The sequence below is a fragment of the Stegodyphus dumicola genome, chromosome 4 (genome assembly GCF_044657685.1).
Source record: "Stegodyphus dumicola isolate Sdum_Otavi_A_Nest chromosome 4, ASM4465768v1".
Taxonomy (NCBI): Eukaryota; Metazoa; Arthropoda; class Arachnida; order Araneae; family Eresidae; genus Stegodyphus; species Stegodyphus dumicola.
This window is the reverse complement of record NC_140771.1, coordinates 940,955-968,322: the sequence shown is the minus strand read 5'-3', so window position 1 is coordinate 968,322 and position 27,368 is coordinate 940,955. Positions and strand designations below refer to the sequence as shown.

General features: G+C 36.9%; 1 protein-coding gene across 1 annotated transcript in view; it reads left to right on the top strand.

The window, feature by feature from the left end:
• Positions 1-9,240: 9,240 nt before the first annotated feature.
• Positions 9,241-27,368, top strand: part of LOC118197684 (uncharacterized) — a 58,243-nt gene continuing 40,115 nt past the window's right edge. Inside the window, exons 1-2 of the mRNA XM_085814228.1 lie at positions 9,241-9,526; positions 26,875-26,961. Coding sequence (XP_085670354.1) covers positions 9,241-9,526; positions 26,875-26,961 — 373 coding nt within the window. The remainder of the gene's footprint in view (positions 9,527-26,874; positions 26,962-27,368) is intronic.

The window sequence follows — 27,368 nt, the reverse complement described above, 5'->3', positions numbered from 1 at the left end:
CACATCCAAGATGTCCAGGCCCGTTTTGAAGTGATGCCCCGTTTCGCACGAAAGCGAGTGAACTTGGCGACGGAGAAAGTGAAGACCAGATACAACACGAGAGCTACTGGACATAGATCCAACGAAGGAGACAAGGTGAGGTTGTGGAACCGGATTCAACGAAAAGGTCTCAGTCCTAAACTACAGTCACCTTCGGATGGTCCATGTACAGTGCGGAACAGACTGAATGACGTCTCCGTAAGTCTTCGAACTCTAAACGTAAAGTTGGTCATTACGACAGGTTAACTCATTACTATGGCCATAGTACGTAATGTAAATAATTGTAAATAGTATCAGACTATGGTCCTTTATGTTTTTAAATGTGTATTTTGTATTTGATTTGTATTTGATAGCATTTGATTTGTTTTATTTATTGTATTTATTGTTCATGTTGTTTATTATTGTAATGTAATGCTTATTATTGTGTGCTTATAAATGTGTATTTGATTTGATTTGTATTTAGTATTTGATTTGCATTTAATATTTGATTTGTATTTAGTATTTGTTTTGTATTTAGTATTTGATAGCATTTGATTTGTTTAAGTTAGTTATTGCATTTATTGTTCATGTTGTTTGATATTGTAATGTAATGTTTATGCCACAGTTGTAAGTTTAGCTTCCTGTCCAGGGATTGTACTGCCCGGGACGTGCAGTCCTTGGGAAGGGGGCAGTGTTACGAATTTGGTATTTAAAAAGCTAATGTTAGTTCAATTATAAATTAAATGGTTTTATTTCTCGCGCAGTGCAGCGCGTGACGAATATTAAAAGAAAGCTAAGCCGGAAAATTGAAAATAGAAGAGCGCGTGCATTAAATAAATAAATATCTGTTTTTGATTTCGAGAAAGTACTGGAAAATTCTAGCGCGTGATTTTAAAAATCTTATAAAAGGAGGAAAACATCTCAGTTTGTAGCAGTTGCTTAGTTTGTTGTTTAGAAAACTACTGTTGTTGATTGTAGCGAATTCGCGTTCTTTAGCTGTTTTGAATTACGTTCTATTGGACATTTGAGTAGTTAAAAGAAAACTACTGAGAGATATTGTAATACTGCGTGATAATTTGAGAAAATTTAAGCATTTTTGTTGTGATAATAATAAATTTTTGTTCATTTTTTTCATCGGACTTGTGCATTCATTTCGTAACGAACCCGTACGCACGCAACAATATATTTGTTGAAATATGCTGCCTGAAACTTTTCGCGATTACAATACTTCCTTTATACTTCGTACAAGGAAGTAAAAAAATAGGATTCGTACTATCTTTAAATATTAGTGAGATACTTTCACTTTCGGTTAGAAGAGTTTAATTCATTCAGGAGACTAATACCGAATTTCGTCTAGCAGAGTAGAGCCTCCCATAAAGAATAAATATTTTAATTAAACTTAGTATTTGAGAGTCAATGTGAAAGCGAAATTTCGCAATATGTTTGCTTCCTTTGATTCCGAGGCTATCAGATGATCGACGGGAAATATTTTCCTGAAGTGTTAAGTGATGTTATATCGCACATCTCATCTCTTGACCTCCTACTTTTGACTTCAGAAAAGAAATCTCCCATCCGATAAGATTTAAATAATATAAAGTCAAACTGGTTTCCGGAAAAGTTTGCTGCTCATTGCTACTGGCAACGTTCCTTTTTCAAAGAGAAGACGAAGACATATATTCGGAGAAAATCACAAATTGCAAACGCCGGTGAGTTTCACGTTTATTTCATTTTTAACGTTCGATACCTTTCAGTACAGCATTCTGTCAGTGTAATAATATTCTAATCAGGGCTTAATTTCTAAAAGTAGAAGGGCTGGAGCAAAATGGAAGACTTTCAGGAAAGAGGTGTAGCTTCTTGTGTAGTTTGTTGAATTTAATTACTTCTGTACTTTAAAAGAAGATTCAACTAATGAGTATAACTCAAGAATTCAAAATTTTTATTATTACATTTTTAAACAGTTCATATGACATTCAGCTAGCACAGTAACACGTGCATCACAACAACGGAATGCTAAGTTAAAGTTATTTTCAGTTACAGTTACAGTTGTAGTTAATTTAAATATACATCACATCCCTTCCTCCAGTTTATAAACAATATAAAAATACCAAATAATATCAATACAAGTATATTTACAATATGACATACAATAACAAAAAAGTTACATAAAAATTATATATGCAATACGTTACATTATTTTATTCCATGACAAAGTCTCTATATCTTGAAGGTTGTCTAATCAACCGTCCACTTCTTGTTATTGTACTATTGGATAGATTATTCTGTTGATTTCCTATATTAACAGGCACAGAAACATTCTCAGGGCTTCCATTTGAATTTTCCTCTTTATCTAATACTATATCATCATAATCATTATTAACTTTGTAAGGTGATTTTGAAAATTTTATGTGGCGTCTGTTTCTTCTCAATATTTGCCCATTTGAATTTCTTACAATATAGGATCTAGGAGCTTTATGTTTTGAAATTATTTCACCTTTATCCCATTGCCCAGTTCTAAAGTTGAACAAGGTTATACTATCTCCAGGTTTTAACTCAGGTAGTTTCTGTGCGGTTCTATCATAATAATATTTTTGCCTAGCTTGAAGTGCATGAAATTTAGAATAAGGTTTGTTTATCTTAGTAATTAACAATTTATTACTGATAGGTAATTTTGTCCTTAATCTTCTATTAAGTAACAGTTGTGCAGGAGACAAATTTATTCCACTAATTGGAGTATTTCGATATTCCATTAAGCCTACACTTATATCTTGCACTTTCCTCATGATATTTTTCACTATTCCTACAGCTTTTTCAGCCAATCCATTACTTTGAGGATATCTGCGGCTACTAAATTTAAGTTCGAAATCCCAATCTTCAGCAAATTTCTTAAATAAGTAGCTATTACAGGGATTATTGTCGCAAACGACTTCATTTGCAATACCATACCTGGCAAAAATGCACTTTATCATAATTTCATTTGCTGTCTTATCTTTTATGCTAGAAACCTCAATCCATTTAGAATAATAATCGATAACTACTAAGTAATTTTGATTACCAAATTGCAAGATATCAAGGGCAATTTTTTCGAATGGTTTAGTTGGAATTTCATGTTGCATTAGAGGTTCTTTTTGATTTCTATTTCTGAATTTTTCACATATTTCACATTTGGAAACAAGCTGCTCAATGTCATTTGTCATACCAGGCCAGTAAAAAATTTCACGGGCTCTACTTTTACATTTCTCAATTCCAAAGTGCGCTTCATGAATTAATTGCAACATATCTTTTCTCAAACCATAAGGTACAACTAATTTTTCATTAATAAATAACAAGTCGTCATTAATATAAAGATCATTTTTAACTTTAAAGTATGTTTTTACACTACTATCTACTTTTTTGTAACATTTAGGCCAACCCTCTTTAAAATATTTCATAACTATTTGCAAATCTGGATCTGATTCAGTTTCTTTCCTAAATTGCACCACTCTGCTTTCACTCATAGGCAAATATTTTGAAATAATGTGAACAACATTTAGCATTTCAGGATCATCACTAATAGTTTCATTCACAGGATATGCTCGTGAGAAAGTGTCAGCAAAAAGCATTTGATTACCTGGAACATAATTTATCTCAAAATCATACATTAGTAACTTTAAGATCATCCTTTGCATTCTAGACGAAATTTTATGCAATGGTTTCTTAACAATTGCCATTAACGGTTTATGATCACTTTGTACTGTGACTTTCCGTCCATAAACAAAATTGTGGTACTTTTCAAAAGAAAATACTCTGGCCAATAGCTCTTTTTCGATCTGTGCATAGGTTTTTTCACTGTTAAGCTGCGAGACACAAATGATACAGGCTTACCTTTTTGAATTAGACACGATCCTAGGCCGTCCTTCGAACTATCACACTGTATAATTATATCTTCATTACCACTGAAAACTTTTAAAATTGGAGCTTTGGTTAGCAGTTGTTTGATGTTGTTAAATGACTCTTTCTGAGTTTCTCCCCAATTAAATTTTACCTTTTCTTGAATGATTTCTCTTACAGGAGCAGTAACTTTAGATACATTAGGTATAAATTTCGACAGAAAATTTAACATTCCTAACAACCTCCTTACTTCAGTTTTTGATTTTGGTGTTGGCATATCAATAATTGCTTTAATATGACTAGGATCGGCTTTTACACCTGACTCAGAAATAATTTGGCCTACATATTTGACTTCCGGTACCCTATATTGTAATTTATCAGGATTAAATTTTATATTTAGAGACCTAGCTCTTTCAAGAACCTTAGAGAAAATTATATCATGAGTAACCTCATCAGATCCTGCAATTATGATATCATCAAAATAAACTTCCACACCCTCAATATCACCAAATAATTTTTGGTTTCTTTTCTGAAATATTTCTGGGGCGGAGGATATTCCAAATGGCATTTTATTAAATTTATATCTTCCATAAGGCGTATTAAATGTACATAGTTCAGAACTAGCTTCATCTAGTGGTACATGCCAAAATCCATCTTTTAAATCTACAACTGAAAATACTTTTTTACCTTCTAACCTACTAATTATATCATCTGGAGAAGGAATTTGATAGTGCTCCCTTTTAATTTCTCTAGGGTCCAAGCATAATCTCAGACTCCCATTAGGTTTTTCAACTATAACCAAACTTTGAACCCAATCAGTTGGTTTATTTACTTTCGATACTATCCCTTCTCTTTCAAGTTTATCTAAAGTATCTTTTAATTTAGGCTGTAAAGCCTGAGGAACACGTCTTGGGGGTGTATTACTGGTATTGCATCATCTTTAAGGGTTATATGATATGGTTCGTCAGGAAATTGCCCTGTGCCTGTAAATACATCTTGATACTGAGCGATTAAATCATTTTTATTAATGATATTGCACTTTAATGAATCAATCCTTTCAATTAGCCTTAATGCAGAACAAGCTGTTAACCCTAATATAGGCTTAGATCTTACATCAAGAATATAAAATTGTAAAGGTACATTCTTAAGCCTTTCAGTTGAACAATTAATTATAAGAGTACCTTCTGGTTTTAACTTAAAATTACCATATGCAGTTAAGAACAAATCAGTTTCATTAAGTTTAGGCTTAAGTTTAACATTATTTAAAACATACAAAGGCAAAATATTTACTTCTGCACCAGTATCTAACTTAAAATCAACCTTGAAATACTTATTATTTACATACATACATTGTAATACTTTTGATCCATGTTTCACTTACCTTGTGAATATCCTTATTTACTTCATCAATAGAATTTGTTAGATCTTTAATTGATTTTGCACTTATTTTAAATTCAGTATGCCCGTTTACTGGTGGATTCATCATTACAGAGTCAACAAATACACTATGTTCATTATATATACTAAGTTCATTATTTGGTATTCCAACTTCATAAATGTTCTTGGGACACCTCGCGGCAAAATGGTTCTTTACTTTGCATTTCGCACACGTTTTTCCGAAAGCTGGACAGTCCCGATATTTGTGCCTTCTTCCGCACTTCTTGCAGTCATATTCTAGTGCTGATTGCTTCTGCTGAGACGATAATTTCGGTGGCACTGACTGTTTTGATTGATGCTGCTGTTTTCTATATTTCTTCACGCTGTTCACAGTCGCTGGATCATCTTTCATATTCCGGAGTTGCTCTTTGCTTGTTTCAGCGGCACGGACTATTTCTATAGCTTTTTCTAATCCTAGGTTAGATTCTCGGAGCAAACGTTCGGTCAGGCTCCTATCCCGAATGCCTAATACAATACGGTCGCGAATCAATCCATTTTCTTGTTCAGCAAACTCACAAGTTGACGCTAAAGTCTTTAACTGAGTGACATAACATTCAATTGTTTGTCCTTCTTGCTGGCTACACGAAAAGAATTTGTAACGTTCATATACGACATTCTGCCGTGGTGAACAATAATCTTCAAAAGACTTCAAGACCTCTTCGTATTTCTCCTTATTCTCAGGTGGTTCAAATCGAAACGTGTTATAAATTTCGAGTTCTTCAGTACCGAGTAAATTCAAAAGGATTGCAATTTTAGTCTTATCTGGCTTGGCATCTTTTTCCGTTGCAAGTAAATAGTTTTCTAACTCTTGTTTCCATTTTTTCCACTTTTCTTTAACATTTCCGACGGAGAATGTTAGCGGAGCAGGTGGTCTGAAATCCATTTTGCTCCTGACACCATGTAACTTCTTGTGTAGTTTGTTGAATTTAATTACTTCTGTACTTTAAAAGAAGACTCAACTAATGAGTATAACTCAAGAATTCAAAATTTTTATTATTACATTTTTAAACAGTTCATATGACATTCAGCTAGCACAGTAACACGTGCATCACAACAACGGAATGCTAAGTTAAAGTTATTTTCAGTTACAGTTACAGTTGTAGTTAATTTAAATATACATCACAAGAGGAACAAGAGTAAATAAATAAATAAAATGACTATTAAAATGATTAATAATTAAAAAATATAAATAGTTAATGGTTATCAAATCAATTCATAATTACTTAATTGCTGTTAATAATTAATATTTATTAATTATTATTTTATTGATAATTATTATTTAGTTCATAATTAATGAATTATTATTTATTAAAACAATTGAATAATTAAAGATTAAAATAATTGAATGATTAAAATTAAATAAAGTGCAACGAGATAAATTAAAATTTAATAAGCGATTTTTAATATAATTATTTTACTAAAAATATAATTTTCGAGATCAAATTTCTATTGAAATTGTTGTTCAGTTACATATAAGAAGTGCCGAACCCCCCTTGTTTAGGACTCCGGTGCGTTGCTGATAGAATTAGAATTTATCCCAAAAGCTAAGAGGTACTGGAGTCGGGCTCCGGCGCAATTTAAGCTCTGCTTCGACGGAGTATAACGACACATTGTACATTATATTCCGTGTCTGATTCTAATAATATTCTAATTCACCGCGATTTAATATTTTTATTTGCACTACCAACACGCGCCATATGCCAATGAGTCTATTAATTGTAATCTCTTTCCTATCTGCTTTTTGCTTTAGTGTTTGTATTGTGTATAAAAAATTTTAAAAAACCAAAAAAAAAAAAAAAAAGTATAAAATATAAAAGTACAAAAAAATTACAAAATCCTAAAAACTTATAAAAATACTAACGATGTTTAAGTTTTGTTTTTCTCGCTATCCTTAACCCTTCTTGAGCCTGTGGCTCCTTCTATTGAGCATCAAGTTAAACACTTATGCATTTTTAATATTTCTGCTCGCTATTTATTAATTATGATGGGGAGGTACATGGTTTTGAACCATAGGCACTCCGTAATTTTTAATCATTGGCATTGGTAATATTCTAATAACGTCATAAATTCAAGTAACGCCGATATAATAAGTAAATCGCTGCAGATACCAAAGGTCAAAATTATTTGCGTTTTTAGCTAAGCTTTATTTTTTAATAAATTATGATAATAACGTCGCAATTCCTTACGAAACTGAGTACGACAGAATAGTGCTTCCCCCCCCCCACACACCAAGGTTGTGATATGAGTGCTTTCGAACGGGGCTGCATTTAAAATTATATTTTCTATAACAAGTTCAGAGTATCGTACAATTTATTCCCCCTAATTATTTTATTTCGAAAACAAAAATTATATATACTTATGTAATGTATTTTGCATATTAATAACTTTCAAAGTTATGTACTTTTCAATAGTCAAATGGAATAAAAGCGCGGTAAGAAACGGAAATATGGCATTTGCATAATACCAATTAAAAATGATAATATTTTCAGGGGGGGGGAATCTGAAATATGTAGCATATTTTCACTAAATTCAAAATTACGATGCAAGTGGTAATTTAAACATGAAGAATTTTAAAACCTATGACAAAAGGGCTAGAATAATTTACCGTATTTTACAGCATATTTTTTCTAATCCTTTCCGTATTTTATAATCCATTGCTGTTAACTTTCAGTTAAAGTAAATAACTTGATTTATTTCTTAAATTTCTTTATCACTTTTCAGAAATTTTTTCGGGGCTCTCGTAATTCTATATTTTAAAATTATGTGAATAATTTTTGTCTATCTATTTTCGACCTTTTATCCAATGTAGAATACTTTTTTCAGCATAACACAATTAAATCTTCACATTTCTTGCTTTTTGATCACCAAATGCTTTTAACTAATTTTTCAATGCACAATGAAAGTGCGATGCTATTCTTTTGTTATTATAAAAAGACCTCTTAACCGCTTCCCTTACAAATTTTTTTTTTTGAAAAAATTTGCAAAGAATCATCACATTTTTAAAATTTTATTATTAAATACGACAAAACGAAACAAATCAAAATATGTAGGTTTTAAGTTGAATTTTTAATTTTTTGAAGGTGTAAAAGCATTTATTTTTAATATTAGTTTACTATCCCGAGTTATCTCGGGCAAACGAAAAAAAGTTAAATATTAATCTTTGTATGCTAGTTTTTGAAACAAGGGGCAACATATAGTGATACCTGATGTTCTACACTGGTATCTGGTCTCTTTTCTTACTGGCTTACCGCTGGAATCTCTTTCACGGGAGCACAGAGTACACTGTCTCGTTGGATTTGATTTCCCCCCCCCCACCTTTTCATAATCACTATCCGAAAAATCATTGCTTTCGCTATCTTCCATCATTGCCATGATTTTATTTTTTTCCAACGCATGTATCCTTCTTTATACATTACTATCAATCAATCAATCAGACAAATTATTGCTGGGATAGCTAATGAATAGCTCATGGGATAGCTGTTTCCAGCTCATGAAGAGTTGCGTATAAGCACATGACTTTAAAAATTCTGAAGTTGAAGCTGAACTATTGAAGGCTCAGGTGCTGTGCACTTCTTCAGGCTCCTCGGCTGGAAAGCCGTATCCTGTGTTTATCCCGTGAAAGTTGGCATATCATGGCAAATTACTTAGGAGAGGAGAATTCCTCATGATAAGCAGTGGGCGTGATAGTCGATGGATGAGCCTTTCGCATAAACGGCACGGGCAGTTAGTCGCGTTCATGGCAGGAGTTGCGAGTAAGGCCTAGGTGATGCTACTTCTACGGTGTCCGGCGCTCATATGTCGATGGAGTGGCATAGAGATGGTCGAGGAGGTGAAGGGAGGAGCTACTGGTCACGTGCGCCAATGGTTGGTCTGTAAAGAAAGTGCACAATCTTGTTTGTCAGGCATTGGATTCCGAGGATGGACGGCGAGGGTGACGGTCGCTCGTGTAACGAGCTCCCGCCAACGCAGGGTAATTCTCAGAGTTTTGGTGAAAACAATATTGTTATTGACCAGGAAATGAATGAATTAAGGGATCAGGCTCCCTCTGTGCAATCGGCGTCGCCAGATGACGAGCGCATGAACCTCGTTATACAGTTTTACGACTTGAAACAGCAGTTTGAAGCTATACAGAGGCAGAAGAGCTTCATGAAGCGGACTCCTTCTCCGTTGGATACAAATGGATACGATCAGCTCGACCGGGCGGGTAAGTCTCTTTTTCATAAGATTAATGACATTGCTAACGCTCTAGATGTACCAATTTTTCATCTTCCCTCAACCAGAGAGGAATTTTTAAATATATTGGAGAGCGAGCGCTTAGCCAAGATGGCCGCCGCTCAATCCGCAGAAGATCCTTGTAAGCACGAGGCATCTATTCCCACGCACGAGGTGCGGGGGAAACCAGTCCAGTCGACGTCATCGCGGAAGCGAAAGACACAGACAATTGACTCAGACGGGTTTATCACCCCCGCGGCTCGAAAGCAAGGGAAGGCGCCTATTGTGGATCTCACAATAGATGATTTGGCTTTGAACGCTAAAGATACAAATAGTACTATTCCAAATTCTAAATTGACAGCCACGGAAAAAAATGCTACTCCTAAAAAGGAGAGGAATACTAACAAGTATGAGAAAATCAAAAACTCATTAATCAATGAGCAATCTAATGAAGCAGAAATTGTTACTGCAAGTAAAAGTGAGGGAGTTAATCCCGAGCAGGCACGGAACGTACCCCCCCCCACCGCAGTCTGAGATTCCGGCAATACATCTCAAAAGCAGCAAAAACTGGAAGACGCAAGTGTCTTTCATGAGAGAAATTGCCCCAAACTTACGGAGCATCCTGACTGGACCTTACCTCAAAATTTTTGTTCAGACAGAGCTGGAGTTCAGGGAGGTTACCCGCTGGATGAAACAAGCCGGCATCCAGTTCAAAACTTTCGACTTAAAGCAGGACCGGCCAGTCAAAATTGTCATCAGAGGCCTCCCTGTTGAAACTGAAATCGGGGATATCAAAGAGGAAGTTGAGGCGATGGGATTTAAAGTGCATCGCATCTTTCGGCTTACTCAGCCTGGCTCCAGACATCCAATGCCACTTGTATATTTAGAAGTTATCCCTCACCCCTTCCTCGATCATCTGTTTGCCGTCACTGACATGTGGGGCACAGAGATCAGCATTGAGCGTTACCGCGGCCGCAAGGGCCCTACTCAGTGCTTTCGGTGCCAGGGCTTTTTCCATTCTTCGGAACTCTGCACCCTTCCAATCCGTTGTGTCAGATGCTCTGGACCCCATTGGGCACGTGAGTGTACCAAAGGATTAGATGTACCAGCCACTTGCTGCAACTGCGGTGGAGATCACCCAGCTTCGTACAAATCTTGTCCCCGATACCCAGGCAACAAACGGGCTCGCGGTAAAAATTCCGCGCCTAGGACTAGGGCAGCTGCTCAAACAGCCCCCCTCAGGGTTCTTCTAAGCCTCCAGCAAATGCTGAGACAAGACGTCCCATGCCTGCTCCCCCGAGCAACGTCAGTTCACCATCTTATGCACAGATGGTGAAGAACACCACTGAGCACGGATTCAAATCCACGAATCCAAGACTGCCGGTTGCAGAAGCCCCTGCAGCCCCAGCGGTGTCAGCCACAGCAGAGTGTAGCAATGATTCAGACGATGTCTTCTCATCTACACTAAAATGCTTAATTGAATTCTCCCGCGACCCAGCGGTAGACAAGCATATTCTGCTCCTTGCCTTCAAAAAAGCAATGCCTAAACTCAGGCAAGCAGATGCTTTAATGAGGGCATTTTATATTTATGAAAGCTATGTTGAGCTTTCAACCTAATTCGGCTTTTTTAGACCCATGTCTTCTGTTTTTCAGTGACGAACCTTTAATAACGGCTTAAAATTCAATTGTATGAATAACAGTTCAAATACCACCAGAGAACTGATCATTTGCACGTGGAACGCCAATGGTTTAACTCCAAAAATTCACGAAGTTCGTGATTTTGTAGTAGAGCACGATATTGACGTGTTTTTAGTCCAAGAGACTCACCTTACCCCAGGGAATACTCCCAAAATTGGGAATTATGACATTTATTGTACTGACAGGGTGTCACAGGGCAGAAATCCCTGTGGCGGCACTTGTATCTATGTGAAGCGTTCGTTAAAGCACCACATGATACCGCCCCCTGATTTAAGTTTTTTGGAAGCGACAATCGTCAAAATTTTCCTTCAAAATTCCCCCCCGCTGACAATAGTCTCAGCATATTTACCTCCACTGTCTACAGCACGTGGAAGGCCAGCTTTTCCTGTCAGTGATTTTGATAAAATTTTGAATATTTCAAATCACCTAATAATTGCTGGTGACCTAAATTCACGCCATACCGCATGGTTTTGTTCAAACAGGAACAGGTATGGTATTAGTCTAAATTCATGGTGCCAGAGTAACCATGTACAGATCATAGCTCCTACCCTCCCGACTTTTTACCCTCATAGAGGGTCCCCTGCAGTTCTTGATCTGGCTGCCTTTTATAACATATTCTTTCGGCATGAGATAAAAGTGATTCAGGAATTGGACTCTGATCACTACCCTGTTTTGATATCCCTAGATATTCAAAATCGATACTCAAAATTAGAGGAGCAAGTCTCAACAAATTGGGACGACTTTAGATTTATTTTGGAAAAAACTTCACTCCCTCCCATCAAAATTTCCAGCAATTCGGACTTTGACAGGCATATCAAAAGTTTGGAGTCTTTACTGAAAGAAGCGAGAGCTGCGGCTTCAAAACCACGTAAACATCCAGGTGCTAGGCTCCCACCTGAGACTAAATTCAAAATTAAGCAGCGAAATTACTTGCGAAGAATTTGGCAAAGGTCACGAGATCCCAATATCCGTGCCCAATTTCGCAAGATACAGAACGAGATAAGGACCGAAACCCGCTTATTAAAACAAGCGGAGTGGAAAACATTCATTGAGTCCCTAACGACTGAAGACAAATCGATTTGGCGCGCAGCCGCCCGATTACGCAAACATAAAACACACATTCCGCCCCTTCAAACGACCGATGGCGCGCAGATGGCCTACACTGACTCAGAAAAGCCAAATGTCATAGCAGACAGCCTTGCAACCCAATTCACAACAAACCACGACTCCTATTGTAACCGCCCGGTTACACAGGGGCGCATACAAGCACGGGTTAAAGATTTTTTAACACAACCTATCACATCTGAACTCAGGCCGACGGACCCTTCTGAAGTCATGGTTTTCATTGACAAACTGAAACCTGACAAGGCACCTGGCATAGATTCTATTTCGAATCGCATGATCAAAAACTTCCCCCCCTACGTTTATCGTATGGATCACGGTACTCATAAATTTAATGCTCAGGAGAAGCTATTTCCCCGACTGCTGGAAAACTGCAGCAGTCATCCCCATTCCAAAACCGGGACAAAATTTAAACCTGCCCGTCAATTACAGACCCATCAGTCTGTTATCCTCTCTCTCTAAGATCTACGAATTTGTCTTACTTAATCGCCTGAATGAATTCTGTCGGGATCAAAATTTACTAATCCCGGAACAATTCGGCTTCCGACCTAAACACTCCACGGTACACCAGTTACTCCGTGTAGTGGAATTCATTCATGAAGGCTTTCGTAAGCGAGAGAGAACTGGAATTGTCTATCTAGACGTTGCCAAAGCCTTTGACAGGACTTGGCATGACGGGATTATTTACAAGCTCATGCGGCTTGGTTTTTCGGCTCATCTCATTAAAATTATTAACTCGTACTTGACCGGACGCAGTTTCCGCGTGCGAGTTAACCACGAATTCTCCTCTCCCCGCCCAATCTATGCTGGGGTGGCTCAAGGAAGTCTCCTCGCCCCCGCAATCTTTAACCTTTATGTAAATGATATTCCTAAGGCCCCAAATATCGATCTTGCATTATACGCAGACGATACAGCCATCATTTCTCAACACTCCAACACCCTCCAGGTAATCTCACAATTGCAGAGTTACCTTTCGACCTTAGAACTCTGGCTCGGTCTGTATAAAATCAAAATTAATGTCGCAAAATGTGCTGCCACCATGTTCATCCGAAGAAATATCCCAAATTTACCCAACTTAATGCTCTTCGGTGAACCCATTTCCTGGGTCTCTTCTTACAAATATCTAGGTGTTTTACTAGACTCAAAATTAACTTGGCAGCCTCACATCCGCAAAATCATAGCGGGTGCGACAGCTGTCAAAACCGCCCTACGCCCCCTCTTAGCTAGTCATAGCGACCTGTCAACTGATAACAAAATCTTGCTCTACAAATCAATGATTAGGCCGGTTCTTACGTATGCGTGTCCCGTATGGGGCCCATGCGCACTGACTAACAGAAAACATGTCCAAATTTTTCAATCTAAAATGCTTCGGCAAATTCTAAAAGCTCCGTGGTTTGTACGGAACGAAGAGATTCATAACGACCTCAAAATTATGCCCATTAATCGCTATATACAGCGACTTTCGGAAAAATTTTTCAAAAATATTCAACGTGTCGCAAATCCGGTGCTTCATATGCTACCCGTATACGATCCTGCAGTTGCTTCTTCCCGAAAAAGACCCAGAGCGGTACTTAATAGGGAATATTCGGCTCTGCCATTTAAACGGGCTAGATATGAGCATACTGATAACCACGTGAATAACTACCTCTCGTTCCTTAACCCCCCCCCGCCTCTAAAGTTCTTTAATGCACACGGCATTAACTCGAGGAACCTCCTTAACGTTTCTTTAACAAGAAACACCACAGTCAAATAGGACTGATTTAACACACTCTAATCTTTCAACTACAATAAAACTGGAAAAGATCTCTTAAAAACTGAAAAAGATTCTTTTAACTTTAAGTTCTCTCTTCCTTTAAGAAGGAACTTTCTTAGGCGCTTAACAGCGTCCTTTTTGGCTTTTAAAAACCGCAATGAATAGCGGTCAAAAAATGAAACTTCTCCCTCCCAGCTGATCACTGACAGAACCACTTTTTCGACCTGTAAACAGGTTCCCCCCTCCCCCCCACCTCGAAGAGCACGCATCGGAATTCCCCTGCGTGTCCTTCATCTGACGTATGCAAAGAAAATGATTATCAAGGTTCAAGGAAACTTCACCTTTTATTTTTCTAGTCAAAATTTTTCTGGCTGCCCCTATCTAAATTATTCTGGCCCTTTTTCGGCACAAAATTAAGACCTTCTGAGTTTTTTGCCTTTTTTTTTTGACTCAGTGTGAAGGCACTTACTCCAAGTCATTCGGCTTATCAAAATTTTTACCTTATTTGACAATACCCTCTTTCGGACGATTAAATTTCCTTTGAAGATGTGGAGGTAAAGGCGTAATTGCCTATGAACTCCGTAAATTGCACTTCTTTGATCCTTGATCCTTGTCAGGCATTGGTTGGGGCGAGGGGCTAAGCTAAAGTTGAAACTTATTGAGGGTATGCTTTAAAGTCAGAACTAGGAATAAGATATCAGGATACAAAATAATTAGAATAAAAATATAAGACTAAAATTATGTAGAATGCAATAAAGTGAAAGGACCATGTGCTGAGATAATATGTGGCCTAAATAACTATTGTATACGGTCGTAATAGTGGGAAAATATAAATTGAAATTCGTGTGTGCGCATATAGATGGCGACCTAAAATTATGCGTGTCCTAAAAATTCATAGAAGAAGTATTACAATATAATTGAGATTTTATGAAATATAGTGTGCGAAGTTAAATTAAAATTTGGATAACAAACTACAATAAAAGCCGGAGAACAGCTCCTGGTCTCTTTTTGTTTTCCTCGATCGTATAGTCGTAGGTCAGCCTGGGAATGGAGCTATTGTTAACTTTTTCTATATTGTTGAACATTTTTTTTGCAATTTTAGCAATACAAATACTTATGCTATCGATATTCAGTTCGTTGTGGATGGCTTCGTTTCTGAAATACCAGGGACTTTTAGTAATTCTTCTTAAAGTAATATTCTGGCATTGTTGGATTTTTTGCATATGCGTTTTACAAACATAACCCCAGACGGGACAGGCGTAAGTAACAATTGGTCGCAGCATGGATCTGAATACATGAAGTTTGTTATGAATAGATAAAACAGAGTTTCGGGCAATTAGGGGGTTATTCAGGACCTCAAGGAACACCTCAAGGAAGTTTACTTTCGCCCACATTATTTTCAATTTATACGAACGACATCCCACACCACCCCAACACTACACTCGCACTTTATGCAGACGATGCTGCGATCCTATACCAAGATGCGTCCATGGCCACAGTCGTACATACACTACAAGAACACATCCATGCATTAGAGTCCTGGATGATAAAATGGAAAATTAAAACGAATGTGGAAAAATCCGAAGCAGTTTACTTCACTAAAAAAAGAATCATCGATCTGAATCATGAGAAGTAGGCGTGTCTACTAACCAGAGCAGGAACGCAGAGTCTGGAGGGCGGTGCTATCCCCTGAAACCCGAGCAAACTCGAAATTAAGCAAAGTTAACATCAAATTCCTCATGCAAAAGAATAAGAGAAAATTTACAAGTCCATTTTTATCATCTGTTCAACCATTCCTAGGGCAAGTAATACTTTGTCCTGCGGCGAATCAATTTTCTTACATTTTTCAACAAATTCTAGGAATTTGACTGCAATCTTCTGAAGGTTTTTATCCATCGCAAAATCCACTTTAGCTGGAGTACTAGCATCTGAGTGGGAGTCTGATGGCATACTATTTTCTTTCTGTAATGGTATTTCAGTCAACGGAGACATATTCATAGACTGCGATTTCCGCGCTGAAATCCTTTTCATCCTGTCAGAGACAACACGAATTTTTGGTTTAAATTCGCATAACTTCGAAGTAGCAATATTATCCTTTTTACAGTTCGCGCAAGTAGGTTTCAGTTCTTTGGCTAACTTGCATGTGTAGGTCAGGTGTCCCCGCCCACACTTGAGACATCTCGGCGAATTGTTACAAAACATCTACAGTATATCATATCTCATTCGAGGTGTGGTTTTCATACGTGAAGATTGTCTATATCCGACGCTTCTCTGGTTTTAACCACGTGAATTTTTCGAAGTACGTCCCTTGCCTCATGCATTATCGCTATGCCTAACGAACATCGTTCGGTCCTCGTGGACCAGTCGTATGCTGTATTATTAAAGAATTTTGGTCATGCTTTGGATGATCCTGCAAATAAAGAGATATACGAAGCTCTTAACAAAGTGGATGTTCTGCAAGAACAATTACGGAACGGCAGGCCTGCTAAGGAAAGCGGAGAAGATTTTCCTTGCCCTTATGGAGAAGGAAAGCCTTTCATTGGATCAATTCTGTGATAAAGATTTCATGAAAGAATTTCCCAAAAAGCATCCGATTGTGATTAAATTTCACCGACGGCAAGCTGAAAGGAAGAGAAAGCAGTTTCTCATATCAGATAAAACTACAGATGATGAATGGCAAAAGCCTACGAAGACTGCTAAGATTTTCGCACCTCCTGTTAAGGAACCGTTGAAAACCCCTACGAAGAAGACTTCCGCTGCTACTGAGATTTCCAAAGTAGCAACGTCGAATTGTTTTGAAGCTCTCGCTACAGTTCCTGATCCAGTTGCTATGGATTGTGCTGATAATTCTGAGAAAGCTGATAAAGATCTTATGTTTGTTTCTAACGCTAAGACTTATCATAAAAGTGAACGACTTCCACCGATTTTCTGCCCAAGACCGGATGTGAAATGGAGCGAATTGAGAGGACAATTTAACAAATTTCATGTCAAGGATTACGTTGGTTAATACAGCCGATCAAAGAGATAGAGCACTAGCTGTGCTAATGAAAGATTAAGTGCAATTAAGCACCTTTCGCCCCAAGAAAGATACACCGTTGAAAGTGGTTATTCGTGGATTGTCTGACGACTCGTCTGTGGAAGAAATCAAGGTTGAGTTGGTTAAAGATGGATTCCCTGTATTAAACGTAACGCAGTTTACCAAGAAAATTGATGGTAAAGAAATAAAGTTACCAGTTTTCTTTGCATCATTCAAAAGGAACGAAGTGAGTAGAAACATCTACAGAAAGAAAATTCTGCTGGACCTTAGAGTCAAGTTTAGAAGATACAGATGCAATCTAATCAACATGACTTGCTTCAGATGTCAACGATATGGACACGGTCAGATGTTTTGTAACAATTCGCCAAGATGTCTCAAGTGTGGGCAGGGACACCTGACCTACACATGCAAATTAGCCAAAGAACTGAAACTTCCTTGCGCGAACTGTAAAAAGGATAATATTGCTACTTCGAAGTTATGCGAATTTAAACCAAAAATTCGTGTTGTCTCTGACAGGAGGAAAAGGATTTCAGCGCGGAAGTCGCAGTCTATGAATATGTCTCCGTTGACTGGAATACCATTACAGAAAGATAAAAGTATGCCATCAAACTCCCACTCAGATGCTAGTACTCCAGCTAAAGTGCATTTTGCGATGGTTAAAAACCTTCAGAAGATTGCAATCAAATTCCTAGAATTTGTTGAAAAATGTAAGAAAATTGATTCGCCGCAGGACAAAGTATTACTTGCCCTAGGAATGGTTGAACAGATGATAAAAATAGACTTGTAACTTTTCTATTATTCTTTTGCATGATGAATTTGATATTAACTTTGCTTAATTTCGAGTTTGCTCGGGTTTCAGGGAATAGCACCGCCCTCCGGACTCTGCGTTCCTGCTCTGGTTCGTAGACACGCCTACTTCTCATGACTGACACCTCCCTCTACGCCTGCCATGTTTTAGGCCTTCTTTTTCATCTTTTCAATAGTTTAGCTACAACTTCAGAATTTTTAAAGTCATGTGCTTATACGCAACTCTTCATGAGCTGGAAACAGCGCGCTTCGCGCGCTATCCCAGCAATAATTTGTCTGATTGATTGATTGATACAAAACATCTGACCGTGTCCATATCGACATCTGAAGCAAATCATATTGCTTAGATTGCATCTGTATCTTCTAAACTTGACTCTAAGGTCCAGCAGTTTTCTTTCTGTAGATGTTTCTACTCACTTCGTTCCTCTTGAATGATGCAAAGAAAACTGGTAACTTTATTTCTTTACCATCAATTTTCTTGGTAAACTGCGTTACGTTTAATACAGGGAATCCATCTTTAACCAACTCAACCTTGATTTCTTCCACAGACGAGTCGTCAGACAATCCACGAATAACCACTTTCAACGGTGTATCTTTCTTGGGGCGAAAGGTGCTAAATTGCACTTCATCTTTCATTAGCACAGCTAGTGCTCTATCTATTTGATCGGCTGTATTAAAAATCAGAGTGATTTTATCGTTAGTCAAAACACCAACGTAATCCTTGACATGAAATTTGTTAAATTGTCCTCTCAATTCGCTCCATTTCACATCCGGTCTTGGGCAGAAAATCGGTGAAAGTCGTTCACTTTTATGATCAGTCTTAGCGTTAGAAACAAACATAAGATCTTTATCAGCTTTCACGGAATTATCAGCACAGTCCATAGCCACTGGATCAGGAACTGTAACGAGAGCTTCAAAACAATTCGACGTTACTACTTTGGAAATCTCAGGAGCAGCGGGAGTCTTCTTCGTAGGGGTTTTCAACGGTTCCTTAACAGGAGGAGCGAAAATTTTAGCAGTCTTCGTAGGCGTTTGCCATTCATCATCTGTAGTTTTATCTGATATGAGAAACTGCTTTCTCTTCCTTTCAGCTTGCCTTCGGTGAAATTCAATCACAATCGGATGCTTTTTCGGAAATTCTTTCATGAAATCTTTATCACAGAATTGATCCAACGAAAGGTTTCCTTCTCCATAAGGGCAAGGAAAATCTTCTCCGCTTTCCTTAGCGCTGACTTAGACGGCCTGCCGTTTCGTAATTGTTCTTGCAGAACATCCACTTTGTTAAGAGCTTCGTATATTGCAGGATCATCCAAAACATGACCAAAATTCTTTAATACAGCATACGACTGGTCCACAAGGACCGAACGATGTTCGTTAGGCATAGCGATAACGCACGAGGCAAGGGACGTACTTCGAAAAATTCACGTGGTTAAAACCAGAGAAGCGTCGGAGATGGACCCCAAAAAGATATACTGATATACATTACTAATCCACAAGCCAACGTATAGTATACAATAGGGAAACATGCGACCAGTCCCTCCAAAAGAACCGCGCAATCAACAAAATTTGGCAAACTGCCAGTCAAAGCTATATATTTCCTTTCATTTCCTCCATACCCAGTAAAACCGTGATAAAAGAAATCGTACTCGGGATAATAATTAACTGCAATATATACGAACCCGAGATAACTCGGGATAATCAGGCAAGCGGTTTTAATCGGCTTTCATATGTTGAAGATCGTAAATAACTTTTTATTACTTTTAGAATTGAAAGACTTCGTTTAGTTCAAGCTACAGACTGAGTAAATCAATTTTAGATTGGCATGCACAAATAAGTTTTTAGTGCAGACACATTTGAACAATAACTCTGAAAAGTTTTTTTCTTCCCTTAGATATACCAAAAAGCTTGTAGAGTCTCAGTCTTTTTGTAGCATACAATAAGTCTAGACACTTGAATAGATATAACCGACTTATCGCTATGTCTAGTTAATCAAGCAGAAACTTAAGCCTAATTAATAAAAAGTGAGCAGAAATAGGAAAAATGCATAAGTCTTTAACTTGATGCTCAATAGAGGGAGCCACAGGGTCAAGAAAGGTTAGGGATAGCGAGAAATACGAAACTTAAACATCGTTAATATTTTAATAAGTTTTTAGGATTTTGTAATTTTTTTGTACTTTTATAATTTATCCTTTTTTTTTTAAATTTTTATACACAATACAAACACTAAAGCAAAAAGCAGATAGGAAAGAGATTACAATTAATAGGCTCATTGGAAGGATGTAAAAGACTCTTTTATTAAGATATCAAATAGTTGAAAGTAATGAAAAAGTAAAGAATTCAAATTTGAATTAAATCTAAGTAAGTAAGCCAAAGGCTACGCAGAAATACTTAACGCTCAAGTTTGGCTCTAAGGAAAGGGAAAGGAAAATGAACTTATCTCTACATTCGAACGAAAGCTGCTTTCTGAAATTTGTACGCCATCTATCGTTGAATTGAACAAACACTTTCTAAAGACGTACCCAATTCATTGATTTTTTCTGTACCCTTTTTTATGTTCATTTATATGGAACTGCTGTTGTCTAACTGCATTAAATTTATTATAATAATTATTTCAAAATTTAAAGTAACCATTTAAACATGGAAACTCAGTTTTCTCCGAGAAATTAGCAATGATGCTCTGAGGGCTATCGCGGGGGTGGGGTGGGGGGGTTGGAGTTGGAGCTCTAAGTCCACTGAAACAACGGAAGTGCATTTTTTAGCGAAAGTTCATGTCAAGAAGTTTCAAAGATTTATTTATATTTAAAATCAGTCATTTTACGTTCAATACCTTTACTGTCGTTCTCGCTTTCCGTTTTCCTGCCAGTATACAAATTTTAGTTAGCTTGTATTCAAACCAGGTAGAAAGAGATAATATTTAAAGGAAGGTTTTGTTGCAAATAACTTTTATTTGTGATTATATTTCCCATTTGTATTTTACAACATGTGTGGCAACACGCTTTTTATATTTTTCTCTTGGCAACGTTTTTTTTGTTGTTGTTACTGTTTTACTTTACCATGTAGAATTTACTGTACTTGTGCCATTTTGTGTTTCAATATATGTTAATTTAGATGAATCTCTGCTTATTTATTTGTCTCCATTCCTAACGTTAGACTTCATCAGGTTATGGGTACCAGCATGATATAACTGTGCGGGGAAATTTATGAGCGAAGTGGAGATAAACATTACCGGCAGTTCGTAAGCCTAACACGGCAGTTCTTAAGCTTTACGTGAGTCGGCAAATTAGTACGCAAAAATGGAAGCTGCAAAGATATTGGTTCAGCCGTTATACGAAAAAAGTGATTGGCCTATTTAGAAATATAGAATTAAGTTCGTATTAAATTATCACGAAAACGTTTTAGAAGTCGTGAAAGGAAAACTGAAGAAGCCAGAGAAGCCTGATCATGCGGCCGCCGAAGAGATTCGAAAGAGATTTAGGATGAATATATGAAGGATGATTATATGAAGGTTATATATACTGATTTAGGATGAATATATGAAGAACGATTATATGAAGGTTATACCATATGATTATATGAAGGGAGTTAGGATGATTATATGAAGATTTTTAATAAAGCAAATAATTGCGCTATGATGGTTCTTACGAACTCCATGACTGAAGACACTTTACAAAAGGTAATGAGATTTGACAGCGCAAGAGACATTTGGCTGGAACTTCACAAAGTATTCGAAGATTCGTCCGATAACCAACTTTATAACATATGTTTACAGTTCTTCAAATTCAGTTGGTCAAATGATGATATGGCAGCTCATTTGTCAAAATTGAAAAATCTATGGAATGAACTGAACAGTGGGCTTGAAAATAAGGAAGAAAACAGACTGCCAGAAATGCTGTTGATTTGTAAAATATTGGATACTTTTTCTCCCAGTTATCGTACATTCAAATCGAGTTGGTTACTTCTTAGTGATGAAAAGAGAACTTTAGATGAATTAACCACACAATTGTGCACCCATGAAAGAGAATTAAGGAAAGATCCATATTTTTTAGAAACTTTAGATCAGGAAGCATTGATAGCAAATCCGGAATTTAAGCGGAAATCATCTATTAACAAGAAAAACAATGGCAAGTGTAATTATTGCCACCAGAGAGGACACTGGGTCAGAACATGCAAGAAATGGATAGCTGATGGAAAACCGCCGAAACCCAGTCCACATATAGGGCCAAACAAGGGAAGTAAAAACAGTGTTGCTGCAAATATGACACTTCTAGCTGTAGATGACACAATATTTTCTGCAGAAACGAATTCTGATGATTGGTTTATTGATAATGGGGCCTCGAAGCATGTCGTCAACAACAGTCACTACTTTATAGACTTCAAAAGATTTAAGCTTCCTCATAGCATCACTGTGGCAAATGGAAAGTCATTACCAGCAATTGGAAAAGGCACCATCAAGATAATGACCATTGTAAATGGGATGAATCAAATCAAAAATCTTGAAAATGTCTGTTATGTTCCAGAAATAAGTAAAAATCTATTTTCTGTGTTAGCATCTCAAGATAGAAATCAAAACAGTGTGTTTGAATCAACATTTAAGGACTGCTATTTAAAAATAGATGGTGAAATAGTTCTGCATGGAACAAGAAATGCTGGTGGGGTCTCTTCAAAGCCGTGATGAAGACCTTAGTTCCTGAAACTCACACTGACATCAACATGACTGAGAATAATGAATCAACTCTCCAACTTTATCATGAACGATGGGGTCACCAAGATAAAAAGCATGTAAAGGCCATTGTAGAGAAAGAGTTGAATATTAAGATTAAATCTAATATGAAATTATGTGAAGCTTGTGTATACGGAAAATCCCACCGTTTAAAGTTTGGAACCAGGAAAGCGGTTACAAAAGCTGGAGAATTGTTCTCGACAGATATTTGTGGGCCATTTGATCAGTCATTTAGGAAATACCTTACTTTGCAATCTTCAAAGATGCCTACACCAAATTTCGATACTGTTTTTTCTTAAAGCACAAATCAGAAGTAAAAGATGTGCTTGAAAATTTCAAAGATCACGCTAAGAACTTAGGGCATACGGTTAAAGAAATGCTCAGTGACAATGGTGGAGAATTTGACAACCAAGCCGTTCGCAAGATCTTGAACAAGCATGGAATCTCCCAGAGGCTCACAGCTCCATATACACCAGAACAAAATGGCAGTGCTGAACGAGAGAACAGAACAGTCCCAGAAATGGCCAGAACTCTCAAATACTCGAATGAGGAAGTGGACTTTCCAGCTTTCCTATGGGCAGAGTTCGTCAGTACTTCAATTTATATATTGAATAGGACAGGCAAGTCTTCAGTTCCTAATTCAAGCCCTTATGAATTATGGATGGGAAAGAAACCCAGAATAAAACACATGCGCATCATTGGATTGACTTGCTATACTCATATCCCAGTTCAGAAGAGGAGAAAGATGGACAAAAGGGAAACTAAAGGCTATCTCCTTGGGTGTGATGGAGATGAAAGGTTACGCATTTACATCAAAGAAACCAGTACAGTAATCTGTTCCCGAGATGTCATATTTGAAGAGAAACCTTCCATGACTGGAAACATTATAACATTGCACCCACAACAAGTTTCTGGAAGAAATTCATCTCAAGATGTTGAAGTTGAAAATAAAGTAATAGACGAAGGCCCTCAACAGGAAAAGAAGGAGGTGGAGGATATACCAGAAAAGGAGATTAACTAGTCCAGATGCAGAAAAATGGAAGTTAGCCATGGAAGAAGAGTTGGAAAATTTAAAACGAAATGAAACTTGGGACATAGGGCCTACGCCAGAGGAAAGGAAAGTTGTGAAATGTAAGTGGGTCTTCAAGAGAAAACTTAACAAAGATGGACAAGTGGAAAGATATAAAGCTCGTTTAGTTGCTCGTGGCTACACCCAAGTCGAAGGAATTGACTACAAAGAGATGTTTTCTCCTGTAATAAAAACAAAATCAATTAGAACTTTATTAGCATTCTCAGTTGAGCAAGACTGGCAGGTTCATCAACTTAATATTACTGCAGGCTATTTAAATGGAAGACTGAGTGAGACAATTTTCATGGAACAGCCACGCGTGAGTCTGCATGAGAAAACACACAGAGAAGTTTGCTTGCTAAAGAGAAGCCTTTATGGACTTCATCAGTCTGGGAGAGAATGGAATATGTGCCTCGATAAATTTCTGAAATCAACGAGCCTAACAAGATCCAGAGCCCAGAGCAGATCCTTGTGTTTACTTCAATAAAGAAAAGGAGTTAATTGTAGGTGTGTATGTGGATGATCTTCTTGTGATGTCCAGCAAAGAATTCATCATTCAGGAATTTAAGGATAATATTGCAGCTACATTTAAAATCAAGGACTTGGGAGAAATACATCACCTTCTTTTAATTAGGATAAGCAGAAGGGAAGATAGCTGTGTGACTCTTGACCAAAGTGTCTATGCTAGTGAACTCTTGGAAACAACTAATATGCAAGATGCTAAAGGAGCATCAACACCATTAGATCCAGGTATGAAATATACAACAGCCACTAAGGATAACATGTTGAATGCTGAAGGAGCATTAAAATATAGGCAGGCTTTTGGAGGGCTCTTGTACCTAGCAGGAGGAACAAGGCCAGATTTAGCTTTTGCTACTACTTACATGAGCCAATTCAATAATTGCCCAAGCAAGGAATATTGAGATGGTGTACAACATATCCTTCGTTACCTAAAACAGACCAAGGAATTAAAGCTGACTTACCAAAAGACAGGAAAGAATTTGGAAGTGTTTTGTGATTCTGATTGGGCTGGTGATAAGATTGACAGACGATCATTTAGTGGCTATGTGGTGCTACGAGCAGGTGGAGCTGTCTCATGGAGTAATCAGAAACAACAGACGACTGCATTGTCAACAGTTGAAGCTGAGTACCTCTCAATGTGCCACGCAGCCAAGGAAGTACTGTGGTTCCAAAATTTTTTTAAAGAAATTGTGGGAGAACATTTTTTAAACTTTCCACAAAGCATATTTGTTGATAATCAGGGTGCCAACTTCATCAGGTTTAATCGCAGCGTGTTTCTCAGACTGATTGACACATTACTAGTTGAATTTCTTCGATAGCTGTTCGTCTGCGGCATTGCGTTATTCCCATCAAATTTGTCACCCCGGTATTAAATTTGATACAACTCACGCTCGTTATTTATGCTGCGTAGCATTTTGCTAACTTACGACATTACTTTTAGAGTTACGCAATTAATGATGGCTGGCTCTGTAAGCACAAGAAGTGTTTTATGTTAATTTACTGAGTTTTGATAAGAGATTATTTTACACCCTTCTTACTTTCTTTTTCTGATAATCGGACATAACGATAAGTCGTTTAGGTTCAGCTTCAGTCTCGTCCTAATTTATGTTTCCCAAAAATCGTTCACACCTTTTTTATATCGTAAGCTTTATTTTAATTAGCCTGCTTTTATTTATTTTAAAAATCTGTTCTGTACTCGTATTGCCCTATCAGATTAAGAGTATGAATCTAAATTAGAAACTCTATCAGGCGTAAAATTAATGGTGCTAAGATATAAGATATAAGCTGCTAGGATATAAGATGCCGTTTCTCCTTATCAAATTAAAACGTGTTACTGTTACAGTAACTCGTTATCCGCCAGATAAACGATACATCCATTTGCGAATGTAGTCTTTTTTATACGTTAAGTATTCAGGTTAACTTGATTTCTTACACTGAATACGGCAAACATGACCAAAGTTCAGCTCTACTGCCACTTAATTGCGATTCTCGTGCTAATAAACAGTATATTTAATATTGGAAACGTAATTTGAAAACTGACGTAAATTTGACGAAAAATTTGGGTGCTTTAAAATTCCGCACTTCATTGGCAACCCTGTGTTTACTCATTTTACCTGTGTATTTATGATTTATAATTGATTTCAAGGCGTAAAATACATATCTTGCTCTCGCGTCAAATCGGCAGAGGTTAGATCTTGATGAGCGCTTTTATATATATAGCTTTAATGCTAAGTTTTCATTAAAAATTAAACTTCTGTTTTATACTTAAGCTTATTGTTCTTTTACGCTTCCCTTACCGCAGGTCATCCAGTTATGTTTCCGATTTCCTTGAGTCTCCACAACAAATATCAAAGAATTGTCAACTTTTGTTATTTATTTGTTTTGTTTTAATTAAAATTTTATTTCAGTATTTTATTATATTCATGTTATTTGCCTTTTCTTTTTCATGTTAAATTTCTTGCAACTTCTTTATAAACTAATTATAGTTTTTGTAATTAAGTAGCATTCCCTGTTCTGTATCTTATCCAAGCTTATTTATCGCATTTTAATGTAACATCAATTTTAGTTGCATTCGAAGAATACAACTTCGTACATTTTGACTAAGGTGTAACTCAAGAATTCAAGATTTTTTTAGAGAAAATTTGTTATTTATTCTTACTTGCAAAATAAAGCTATGACTGATGAAAAATAAGTGTGCGAGTTTCATTCGTTATTAAAGTTTGCCCAAATATTCCATGCGATTATTCAATCCTGTTACTGTTCAGGGTAAAAATATTGTTACGAAATGAACAGGCGCGGTAAGATGGCTTCCCCGCAAAGCAGTTTTAGGGTTGCCATAAGATTTTCTTGCTAAGGACCGCCAAATGAACGATTTCTCGCCAAATGTGGCAACCATGCCTTCCTTTGCCATTTTATGGCAACCCGAAAACTGCTTTGCGGGGAAGCCATCTTACCGCGTTTGTACATTTCGTAACAATAAAATTCAGTTTCTTTCTTACCATGGGTTATAAATATAAAAAGTTCACTATAAAAATATATGCTTGATATTTCACTACAGTGCAATATTAAATACATATTTCTAAAATATTTAAACTCTCGAAAATTTTTTTTAGATGGAGTTATAATGTCGCAAGATCGTATGCATCACTTGGTGTTTGAGATCTGTGTGGGCATAGTTCTGCTGCACATGGCCTTAAGCGGTATGAATTTATATTTAATTCCGTAAGGAACTTCCAACTATAAATTTCTTTATATCTTGATTTAAAATTGCGCGATTTTTTAATTGTTTTGTATAAAAGAAAATGCTTTTTCTCTTCCGTTCTTTAATATATTGTTTTATTTTACAATGGTGATATTAACTTATGACGTTATATACGCAAATTATTTAGTTAAAAACTTTCATGACAACGACCATGAAATTTTTGTGTATTTACTAGGGTAAAAGTTTACAATTGGGTGTCCCTTGTTTATTGGCGATTCTTTTTTTACGCCAAGATTGGCGCCAGGAAGGCAAAATTTCAAGATGGCCGCTACACAAAACCAAAATAAAAAGTCAAAGAATTGCACAAACTCTGTGTCCATGTACTCATCGATGTAATTTCACTTA